Source organism: Coenobita brevimanus, chromosome 83 (assembly GCF_032717465.1).
Source record: "Coenobita brevimanus isolate Jiangsu-jjx chromosome 83, ASM3271746v2, whole genome shotgun sequence".
Taxonomy (NCBI): domain Eukaryota; kingdom Metazoa; phylum Arthropoda; class Malacostraca; order Decapoda; family Coenobitidae; genus Coenobita; species Coenobita brevimanus.
In genome coordinates, this window is record NC_137036.1 from 2,484,385 (window position 1) to 2,497,086 (window position 12,702).

The window sequence follows — 12,702 nt, forward strand, 5'->3', positions numbered from 1 at the left end:
GCGCTCGTCCTTAGTAGTTTATCTGCATATTATACATTAATGTCTTGCATGTTACTTCATAGGTGCGATGAAAACCTCTCCACGGGGCCGCAGTAAATCATCGTCTCACGTAAAGATCATGGCCTTTATTTGTGCTGAACTAACTATACATATTAATATTTGCCTCCTGCACTCTAATTTTCAGTGCATAATGCTAATGTCGTGATATTTATCATTGACTTGTCTCTGCTGGCCATTTTTCGATCTCCAAACGAGAATAAGCTGCTCCACAACTACTTTGGCCGGCAATTAGTCTGCAGCACCGAAGACGACTTTGAATTCGATCCGTGAGCTTGGCGGACAAAAATGCGCCTTAAGTAGCCACTTTGTAAAGGACAAGTCTAGCATTATTTTAAATCGCAACGCTGAGCCGCCGCTGTGGCTTGTCTGTCACTTGAGTTGCATCACTTTTGTCACGGTGAGTAGACATGTACCGTGCTTTGTAACCATTTATTTCTCTGTCTGTCTTTCTATTTTTTCCACGTAATACATTAATTTCTGCCGTCATGAAGGGTGCGTCCAGAATATTTCTGAGGTGTTGTCTGTATCACGTTGAGTGTTCACGGTTCACGCCCCCTTAGCCGTACGGGGCGTGGGAGTGGTAGCCCTAGGGACCAAGAAAATGTTCATTTTTTCAGAACAGTGGCTGATTTTTAACAGAGGCAGATTAACTACCTCATCACGATCAAACCTAAGCATCAAGATGCAAAAATTGTACATTCTTAAAGCTTGTCCGGTGTCCATAGCACTGTACCATAAATGTTTGTCTTTTTTGCAATTACGTGGTAGTGTACAGTTAAGAGGGCCAGCTGCTCTTGATAACATCTGTGATCTCTTAATAAGTCAACAGCTGCATTGTCTCTGTGGAAAAATAATGCTTAATAAGGTTGATCCTCAGTATACTGGACCAGTGTGGGGGAATCCCAGTCTGATAAAGCTGATAATGTGGTAATTCTGATGTTACCTCCTTTGAAGTGGGATTTCAAGAACATAATGGAAAATAAAGGAGTGAGACCACATATTCTAGCACAAAAAATGAAAACTACTGTATACCCATTGTACACTAACATGACCATGTCACACTCTTGTCATAGCCCTTCATCATGACTAGCCCAGGAGGGGGAAAACACCGTCGTCAGTGTTGGTAACAGCGTTCTGAGTCACCCGGCACGTGGGGAGGATCTGGTTTGATTTGGTAGGCCTGTGTCAAATGCCACAGGTAACAGATAATATAGACCTATGTTAAATGCATAGAAGTGTCTGGTGGGCCCAGAGTTGTGTGGTAGGTTCGTATGGATTTTCTCTGGATGGTGTTTGGTATGTCTGTTAAATCTGACATCCGATGTAGCAGGGTACAGTGAAGTAATGGTTTACTGTAACAACAACCATCACAATCACCGGCCATTTTTTAACTGATTTCAAAATTCAGAGCAAAGCAGAGGCGTGGCAGCTGACGTAAGTGTTGTGTGACCATTTGCGTGTCACGACACTAAACACACACACCTGTAAGTCTCCCTGCTTCAGTCTGGTCGGTGCCTCTGCCTCACTTGCCCACCATCGCCTCTCCATCTGTGCCCCTTGTACAGGTGAAGGGTGTACTATATAAGTCACCTACTATGGTTAGTGTACATTTCCCACAGCTACTTATACACGGAGAGACTGGCTGACAAATGAAGAAGTGGAGTGTTGTGGTGTGGATGTGGATGTGGATATGATAGGAAGCATTAGGAGAAACACACTGAGGTGTTTTGGCCATGTGGAGAGGATAGAGAGTGAGAGACTGATGAGGAGAGTGTATGTGAGTGAGGTGGAGGGGGGGAGAGCAAGGATGAGATGGAGGGATGGAGTGGAGAGGTATATGAGAGAGGGAGGTGTGAGCTGGGAGCAGGGAAATGAAATGGCAGGGGACACGACATGGAGGCAGTTTGTTTGTGGCCACCCGTTATGGGATTAAGGCGTTTGACAATAGATAGACAGAAAACGTTAGTAGAAGGTGAGATCTGTGAATGGTCAAAATGAACTTTCCCATTTCTGTGATGTCCAAAACAGCAGATTGTCCCTGTACAGTATTCTTAATGTAAGGGTAAACTTATTTGTTTTTGGTTTGTTCTGGTACACATTCATTGCTTATTATCAGTTTTCATGTTAATACAAATCTTAACATGACATTTTAAGCATAAATTACTTAGATATTTGTGTACTGTGAGCATGTAATAGCCTAGTAATTATTTGGAGTTGAGGGCAGCTTCAAGCATGTTCTGGGTAAACTCCTGCCCTGCTAGTGAAATACCTTCTGATGTCATGTGCACAAAGTTCCCCATGCAGAACGGACACCTGGGTGGTTAAAATCAGGGGGGTCTTGGGGGCTTTGAGCTAAGTTATAATAGGTTAGGCTGGATTATTACTGGTACGGTATTTTCTTAAAGGATAACATTGTGCAAGTGACAACTGTGCTGGCGATGGCTGCTACATATATGCAAGGCTGTTTGTGTGTGTACTAGGGTGAAGAACTTTCTGTATGGGGGAACTTTGTGCATCTAACACTGGTAGGCTTATGCCCGTATTCTCACCTAGTTAAAGTAATGTTTAATGTTTAAATATTTTAAAGCCATTCAGTCATGAACCAGAGATACTGGTACCGAGGGTTTGCATGTGATGTCATCAAAGTTGAGGTTGGCCATATTGGAGGTATTAGAGCAAGTGGCCAGGAAATTCGTGTGTGTCTGAATGTATAATGCATTGAGAGATATGTTGCTGTATTCTTGGCATCAAAATAGAAGGGATGGAGGGAAACACTGAATTCTTTAGCTTGCAGAAGATAGGTTGAAATAAGGGTAACTGCAGTTTTTGAGTCATGCGGTTTGTGGAGAAATAGCTTTTTGTTAGTTTTCAAGCTTGATTTTATTGATTTTAATGGTCACGTATGTAAAACATGTCTTCTTTGGCATTGATGATGATGATGATGATGATGATCCACCTTCTTCTTGGGTGACCAGAAAAACATATTACAGCAGCCAAGATTTTTGTTGATTTTATTTTGATATTACAGATTGATGTGTGAAGGTAACTGGTTGTGGTGATGGATGATAAAAAGAGCCCCAGCTTCTTAAAGGTAAGATAATATAGTGAATAATCTGGTATATAGCCATACATCATTACACAGTTGTCAGTCCTTGATCGAAGCACAGGTTTTAGGGGGTAAAATATGCAAGTCCAGTCAACCTAGTGCCATGGTAGCTAATTCAGTATTGTACACTAAACCACAGATCTTAAGTTTGAATGTTTGCAGAAATATGAAGTGTAGAGTTGTGTTTGTAACTGAGAAAACCTTTTAATAAATACCTTAAATATTGTGAAGTACCTGTTTATTAATACTGTGTAGGTAATATGTTATCTGTTATTTTATGTGTAAAGGAAAAAGAAATACATTGATTTTGTGAGGCTAGATAATCTAAACAGCCATTGTTGCATGAATACTGTTGTTCATATGTCATGCCATTCAGTTCTCATTGTTGTGGGGAAGCAGAGTCACCTTACCAGTGTCCGTTCTGCATCATTGTCTATGTCCAATAACCCATAATCCCATAAGGGGTGGTTGTCTTTGAGGTAGTTGTTTTACGGGGAGGGGCACTAACTGTCTGCCAACACAGCTGCTGACATGTAGGGAACATGTATGGGTTGGTTATATGGTTACCACCCAGCATTGTAAATGGTTTCCTGGCTTATAGGAAACCATTTGGCTTGTCACTCAGTGTAAAGCCACCACAAAAGGAAAGAAGGGTAATAAAAATTGACGGAAAGATGGGAGAACTAGGAAGAGAGATGGCAGACAGAAAAAGAGTGATAAAGGTGAAGGAAGAAGTAGACAGCATTACATGAAGTGAGTGGATGATGGTTGCCACCACCTATCACCTTATGCTTGTCACTCAGTGTAAAGCCAGCTGAAAAAGGAAAGCAGAGTAAAAAAAATGATAGGAAAGATGGGAGAAACAGAAAGAGAGGAGGGCAGACACAGTGAAAGAATGATGAAGGTGAAGGAAGAAGTAGGCAGTGCTACATCAAGTGAGTAGATGATGGTCACCACCACCTACCACCACTAAGGCTGGCAGATACAAGTACTCAGGTATCCATTTTATATAGGTTTATTTTACAACAAACTCCAATTTACAGAATCCAAAAATCAATTATGAAAACACCTCTTTGTGTGTCAGCAGCATGTTGTTTGTTTCTGTACACTTTCATTTGTTCTGGAGAGTTTGTTTTAGGTATTCCTGGAGCAGAGGAAGTGTATGTTGGAATATCTTTTGGTTGAAAAGCTTAGTTTTGCATGGTTTGTACTGTTCCATTTTACATAGGAATCTGTTTTATTTGGTGCCGTGACAGTGAAAGCCTTAATTGAATACCGGTACAGTACTGTGTGTAGAGGGTTGGATTGGTAGAATCACCAATGTATTTATCATCATTTTATCATCACTTTATCAGGTATCACTTTATTGTCACTTTTATCAGGTATCACTTTATTGTCACTTTATCAGGTATCACTTTATCATCACTTTATCAGGTATCACTTTATTGTCACTTTATCAGGAATCACTTTATTGTCACTTATCAGGTATCACTTTATCGTCACTTATCAGGTATCACTTTATTGTCACTTTTATCAGGTATCACTTTATCGTCACTTATCAGGTATCATATTATCATCACTTTTATCTTATCTTTATCATCACTTTGTCATCACTTTATCAGATATCACTTTATCATCACTTTATCATCACTTTATCATCACTTTATCATCACTTTATCATCACTTTATCATCACTTTATCAACACTTTATCATCACTTTATCATCACTTTATCATCACTTTATCATCACTTTATCATCACTTTATCATCACTTTATCATCACTTTATCATCTCTTTATCATCACTTTATCATCACTTTATCATCACTTTATCATCACTTTATCAGGTATCACTTTATCATCACTTTATCATCACTTTATCATCTCTTTATCATCACTTTATCATCACTTTATCATCACATTATCATCACTTTATCATCACTTTATCATCACATTATCATCACATTATCATCACTTTATCATCACATTATCATCACTTTATCAGGTATCACTTTATCATCACTTTATCATCACTTTATCATCACTTTATCATCACTTTATCATCTCTTTATCATCACTTTATCATCACTTTATCATCACATTATCATCACTTTATCATCACTTTATCATCACATTATCATCACATTATCATCACATTATCATCACTTTATCATCACTTTATCATCACATTATCATCACATTATCATCACTTTATCATCACATTATCATCACATTATCATCACATTATCATCACTTTATCATCACTTTATCATCACATTATCATCACTTTATCAGATATCACTTTATCATCACTTTATCATCACTTTATCATCACTTTATCATCACATTATCATCACATTATCATCATTTTATCATCATTTTATCATCTCTTTATCATCACTTTATCAGATATCACTTTATCATCACTTAATCATCACTTTATTATCACTTTATGAGGTGGTGGATGAGAGTGGTGTTATCATCACCATCATCACTTAATCATCACTTCATCAGGTGGTGGATGAGAGTGGTGAGAGACGGCTGGCGTACGTGAAGGCTGAAGGGAGTCGGTTACCTGGCGTTGTGTACATCCCCGGCTTCATGAGTCACAAAGACGCACAGAAACCCGTCGCCGTACACAACTTCTGTACACAACACGGACTGCCCTTTGTGAGGTACGGCACCAGACTCGGCCGTACGTAGGAAACAGGGATGGAAAATATACATCAGTGTGTAATCCCTATGTGTCAAGTGGGGTTGGTGGAGGATTAGTGCCCCTCCCTGTAAAACAATTAACTCTAAGCCCTTGGCCACCCCATTTGGGATACATGGCATCTGGCAATGAATGAATGAATGATGTGTTAGACCTTGCAAGAGGGGAACAAGTCAAGAGTGAGAGCAGTGGAAATGAGTTACTTGAGAGGAGCCTGTGGAGTGACATGGAGGGACAGGTTGATGAATCAAGAAGTGAAGGAACATTGTGGGGTGAATGTGGATGTGGTTGGGAAGATTAGGAGAAATACACTGAGGTGGTTTGGATATGTGGAGAGAATGGAGAATGAAAGACTGACTAAGAGGGTGTATGTAGGTGAAGTGGAGGGAGGGAGAGGAAGGGGAAGACTGAGGATGAGGTGGAGGGATGGAGTTGAGAGGTATATGAGGGAGGGAGGAATGAGTTGGGGGGAGGGCAGTCAAATGGTGGGTAACAGAGCTACCGTACCTGGAGGCATTTTGTCCGCGGCCACCCTTTATGGGATTAGGGCATCGGGCTGTAGATATATAGATAGTGTTAGAAAATGTATGTTAATTTGTATCAGGAGAAGTAACTTGAGATGGTTGGCCATGTGGAGAGAATGGAGAGTGAGATATTGCCTAGGAGTGTGTCTTTGAGTGGGGTGGAGGAGGGAGGAGGAGGCTGAGGATGAGATAGAAGGGATAGGGTGGAGAGGTATATATATGAGAGGGGGAAGGAGGCTGAGGTTGAGATAGAAGGCATAGGGTGGAGAGGTATATATATGAGAGGGGGGTGAGAGTTAGAGAAAAAAGGGCAGCTCCGTGGTTAAGGTGTCTAGTTATAAATAGATAGATAGTACAGTGATAAGGCGTGTAGTGGTGTATGAAACAGAGACGTGGTCATGATGGAAAAAGGCAGACTGTTGACTGAATAGATGTTGAGATGGATCTTGGAGTTAACTGAATGAAACAATTAGAGATGAGGAAATACGAAGACAGGCAGACGTGGCATTCATAAGTAAGAAAAGAGAGGCATGGATGGGATGGGATGGGCATGCACTGAGGATGGACAACAAGGGGCAGCTGGTCAGAAAGGCATGGGATAGGCGAGTCTAAGGAGGCTGAGGTTTAGGTGCAGAGGTGCGTTAGAGTGGGCTGTGAGGGAACACCATTTTACATATGATAATGCGTTGGACAGAAACAACTAAACACAACATATCAGAGCAGCTGACCCCTAGTAAGAGGGAAAGGAATGGGAGAAAAACAAGTACGGTACTTTAGCATAAACAGGTGCACTGCTTTCATATTTTTGAGATTGTATTTTACGAAGCATTCATTGATGTCTTTTTTCACCCCCTGACACATACAGATCCTTCATATACTGTAGTACTGTTTTCACCAAGTTGTAATGATAGCTTTATTAATGATTAGATAAACTTGAGGCCGTTTATACAACGATGATATTTCAGCTTCTAGGCTGTTTGCATATGTTCACCAATGATTTGTGTGTATTTTCCCTCAGATATTATACTGTATTGTTTTCACTGTATGTTTGCCCAGATTTTCACCCTTTTGTAGCATATTTCTACTAATTCAGCACCATCAAGAAAATGCTACAGCTGTATATCTTTTCATAACAGATTATTAGATTCCAGTATTAACCCATACCTGCCATGCGTCGGTTGGGACTGATGCAAAATAGGTTGAGAGACACTGCTGGGTGTCAGTCGGAACTGCAATTATTTTCGCGCCACCAGTTATTTGAGCTTGTCACCAAAGGGTCAGGATAGACTCCTGCCACGAGAGGCAAGAATACCTTTGTCGTCTCTGGCTTTGCCAGGTGTAGGACGATGTTTTCTTAAGCATTCTTGTCTGATTCTGTCTCCGCCCCACATGGACCCCTTGCCTCATCCACCCCTGCCAAGCTTCAAAGGACTCAGTGTAGTGCCATAGGGCATGCCTTGGACACAACAGTGTCTAGTTTATCTAGTAATGGAGAAGCTATCATGGTGAGAGTGAATCCAAATTCCTGGCCATGCACACACACACGAATACATCCCGCCTCAAGCGCCAAAAATTAATCATCATCTCCACATCATTACTCATTGATACGACCACCTACAGACCATGGGATGCATTTATTCACAAGAAGAAGAATTGTTAAGTAATATGGTCTTTTATTTGTTTCCCTAACTGCTGTACCTTCGTTGATAGCAGGGTTTGAAATAAGGCTAATTTGGGAACTACAGTATTGCCGTACTGAGAGAGCAGCCGTGCCCAAGGAATGCCGGCGCATAGGGGTTAATTTTTTGTTACAGCTTAGTAATCAAGATGGAGGGATGGAAATTTTAAGGTAAACTAATAGGATAGATTATAGTTTTGGTCTGTTACTGAGGCTGGGTATGGGAAGGTGTCAGGAAACCATAGATTTGTTTTCACATTAGTTGTAATGGAATACCATTTTGCAGTTTCAGGCCTGAACCCAACTGTCTATCTATCTATCTATAGCCAGATGCCATAATCCCATAAGGGGTGGTCATTTGTCTGAGCTAGTTATTTTATTGGGGAGGGGACACTAACCCTCCACTAACCCACTTACTGACACGTAAGGAACACGTATGAGTTGGTTATATGGTAACCACCCAGCTTTGTAAATGGTTTCCTGGCTTACAGGAAACCATTAGGCTTGTCACTCAATGTAAAGCCACCTGAAAAGGAAAGAAAGAGTAATAAAAAGTGTCAGGAAAGATGGATGAAATTGGAAAAGAGGATGGCGGACACAGAAAATGAATGATAAAGGTGGAAGAAGTAGGCAGCACTACAGCAAGTGAGTGGATGATGGCTGCCACCACCTCCCACTTTGTAATTTCAGATATGACCCAACTGCCTTGGGAGAGTCAGAGGGACCAATAGAGCAGAAGGACGCACGGTTGCATCACTGGCTGCAGGACGCCGAGGAAGTGTTGCTGCGGCTGACGGACGGACCACAGTTGGTTATTGGATCATCTATGGGGGGATGGGTAAGTAGCAGGTTATTCATCTATCTCTTTATCTGTCGTTATCTGTGTATCTATCAGTCTGTATCTGTCACTCTGTCCTCCTCCATTGAGATCCTGTATGGGGTTCTTGTTCTTTATTTAAATTTCCATCTATCTGACAGTCTATCTATTTGTCTGTTTATCTCCATCCATCCGTCCATCTTTCTGTCTGTCCTGTCTGCATATGTGTCTATAGGCACAACCCCATATTGTCATTGGATCCCTATGGGTAGTAATTTGTTCTTATAGGTATTTCATGGAGGCAAAAGTGTGTGTGTGTGTGTGTGTGTGTGTGTGTGGTGAAGTATATGCTGTATTTACATCTAGGAATGAAACTTTGGAAATTGTCAACACATCTTCCTCCAAATGTATCGTCTGTGGTTTATCTGCGTATCTTATCTGTCTGCTGTATTGCCAAGTATGTTAATTCTGGAGGAGGCAGCCACAAACCTACTGCCCTCTTGTCATGCTGTCCCCTGTCAGTCTGCTCTCCCTCTGGCTAATACAGCCCTCGCTCAGACACTACCTCTCCACCCATCCCTTCACCTTGTCCTAGGTCTCCCCCTCACTTGGCTTTCATACACTTACCTTGTCGATTTCTCATACTCCATTCTCACCACGTGGCTTGTCTGACTGGCCATTTTAGTTCAGTAGTGATATTGAGGGTTATGTTATGACATGTGTGCTGGAGGTGGGGCTGGAGATAGCTCTCTGGCAAGGGTAAGGAGTGGTTAGAGAAAGTTCAGGGATCTGTTGCCCTTTCTAACATTGAGAGGGCTCTCCCTCTATGCTAAGGGATCTTTGTATGTGGCATTTGTTAGGAGTGTAATGCTGTATGGTAGTGTGACCTGGGCAGTAAAGGAAGAGGATATTCATAAGCCCAAACATACAGAAATGACAGTGATTAGGTGGATGTGCAGTGCGTCCTTGAATGTGAGGCCTAGGGGTGCTATGTTTATGATTCTTCAGTTAAGAGAAAGGATGGGACTGAAGTGTATTGGTGCTGTGATGAGGTGCAGAGTGAGATGGTTTGGGCATGTGGAGAGGATGGAGGATGACAGTATGGTGCAGAAAGTGAGAAGTTTGAACATTGGAGGCAAGGTTGTGAGAGGCAGACCGGAAAAGACTTAAGATGAGGTCATACATCTTGACTTCAAGCATAAAAGACTGATGGGGAGGCTACCAGAGATCAAGCATTGTGGAGGGCCTGCCATTAGGTGACCAACGTCAGTGCATGCAAGCATGTCATGTTGGAGCCATTGTAAGTGATATGATGTTGTACACTTGACATGATATAGAGGAAGAGAGTGGAGCAGTATTTTGGTGAGCAGCAGTTGTTGCCTCAGGTGCAGCTGAATGTGAAACTAGTGAAATGCCGGCTGAAATAATCCCTGTAATGCTTTTAGGTGGATAATAAAGGAGTTGACAGATGTTTGTATAGCTGGGTGGTTCAACTGGCCTGTTCCATCAGTGCCACCACATGAAGGCATCCCTCTCCAGCAGTGTTTGTGGGTGAAAAGGAAGAAAAAGAAGTATCCTTTGAACTGACTGGTAAATGCAGAGCCAAAAGAAGGTAAATGTTACATATATACTATGTACTTTTTGTTTCCAGATATCATCATTACTGGCCAAAAAGCATCCAGACAAGTTCCATTCAATGCTGCTTTTGGCTCCCTCCATCAACTTTGCAAATTACTACATTGATAAGATTACGAAGAAAGTGCCACCCGCTGTGCGTCAACATCTGGAGGCTGGGGGACACTACCAGTCCAAGGACCCCAGGTATGAACCCTACCCCGTGTCCTTGACAGTGTTCAAGGAGATGATTCCCTACGAGCTGCCCTTGGACGAGCCCGATGGATTCCCTGTTACCTGCCCTGTTCGCATCATTCACGGCACTAAGGTGAGGATGTGTGCGCTAGGGTTGGTCTTGGTGTGGGTCAGTAGTGTGTTATGTCAAGTGTGTTTGCTGTTGTATGTTCTAATGTCTACCAGTGCTTGCTGTTGTGTTGGCCAGGTTTTGTTCTCATGTTTACTCTCATATTTGTTGTGCTTACTCTGGTGTGTCACTGTATTTTTTTTTTCTATGCAAGCAAAAAGAAATCAGAAGCCTGCAAGTTTGTTCCCTCCAAGAAAAAATAAAAGATAGCAGAGGCAAATTCTAGATCTGTTCATTTCGAGATGTCTGGACACACGGAGTTTGAAAGAGTGGAGATCATAGGCAGTAGGAAATACAGACAGAGGAAGACGGTTCCAGGGTTGACCAGGTGCATACATAAAGGAGTGGGAGGAACAGTTGCCATAACCCATGCATCAGAGAGGTGGACAGAAAAGGGATGAGAGTTTGTTGCTAGATGTTGTTGTTTGCTTTGATATTTGCCTTTTTTTTAAAAATGTGTTTGCTCTTCTGTTTGCTGCTGTTTGCCAATTTGTGCTGTAGAGTTTGCTGTCCCATTTGCTGTTGTTTGCCAGTGTTGCAGCATCCACTGTACCCTTAATGATATGAAGGGTACAGTGGATGGTGCAATGCTGGGGTCTTTACAAGCACCATGACCCTAAGTATGAACTGATGGGTTTTCATTATGTGCTTTGTAATATGCATTAGTGTGAGACCAAGACCAACGCACACAAGGATGTTGGAGCCTTTATTAATTAAACTACCATAAATAAATGATAATCACAGTACTACTATTATTATTGCTACTACTACAAATACTACTACTACTACTGCTACAAACAATAATAATTACAATCAATAATAGTGACTGCTACTACAACAAACAATAATAATGACTACTACTACTACTACTATTAATACTACTACTATTACTGCTATGGTACTATACTACTACTACAACTACTCTACAAACAATAATAATAATAATGAAGAATAATAAACTTGTCCCCAGGATGAGTTCAGCCCCTTCGAGAACTCCCTGAAGCTTCTAAAAGGCTTCCAGTCCAACGATGTACAGTTGATATACGTGAAGGATGCCCAGCACGACCTTGACACCCCCCCAGCCCTCCATGTGGTGTTTGATGCCATACTGAAGCTGTGTGGACTCTCTAAACTCTGATCCTGTGCTGGAAGAAGGAAAAAAATGGAAAAAGAATCATGTGGAGGTAGCAATAGTACACACACACACACACACACAAACACACACACACACACACACACACACACACACACACACACACACACAGAAAAACAAAGGGTCTGCAATTGGTATACTGTGTTCTGTGAAGGTAGCAGACCACTATCTTCGTACTCCTCAAGGCCTTCATTTTCTTTTTTTTTACTCCATACTGAAGTTGTTTAGACACAGCATGATCTGTCCTATCCTCAGGGCCTAACACCTAAAGGGAAAAGAAGAAGTTACATCTCCTCCCCCCACCCCCCTTTTTTTTTTTAGTCACTCTTCTCATGTCACACTTAAGCCTTGTCCACACTAGAGCTCATGTTGTACCCTCTGTTGCTCATGTTGCTGAGGCCGGTGATGTGCACACTACATTGGGCAGCACACGTCAGGAGAGGAGGGGGATGGATACCAACGCTGCAGCATTTCAGGAGAGTGTATTATGGAGCATTGTGGCTATATTGTGCCAAAAAGAAAAACAATAGAAAAACAAGATGTGGTGCAAGCTGTGGCTGTCTTGATGTAATTGTAAACTTGCACCTCTTACGTTCTTGTCCTTGTATTGCCTGTTTTTCACTTGCCAGGTACATGGATGCATCTTTAACATTTGCATAAACGTAGTGTTGCTC

The 12,702-nt window shown here is 41.7% G+C and overlaps 1 protein-coding gene across 1 annotated transcript; it reads left to right on the forward strand.

Annotated features, from left to right (window-relative positions):
- The first annotated feature begins 438 nt into the window (after nucleotides 1-438).
- LOC145409800 (palmitoyl-protein thioesterase ABHD10, mitochondrial-like) lies at nucleotides 439-12,020 on the forward strand. Its single transcript, XM_080280107.1, has 6 exons — nucleotides 439-457; nucleotides 3,089-3,151; nucleotides 5,680-5,840; nucleotides 8,771-8,918; nucleotides 10,549-10,839; nucleotides 11,846-12,020. Exons 2-6 carry the CDS (start codon nucleotides 3,119-3,121, stop codon nucleotides 12,011-12,013), a joined length of 801 nt encoding a protein of 266 aa, XP_080136233.1. The 5' UTR covers nucleotides 439-457; nucleotides 3,089-3,118; the 3' UTR covers nucleotides 12,014-12,020.
- Nucleotides 12,021-12,702: the final 682 nt, after the last annotated feature.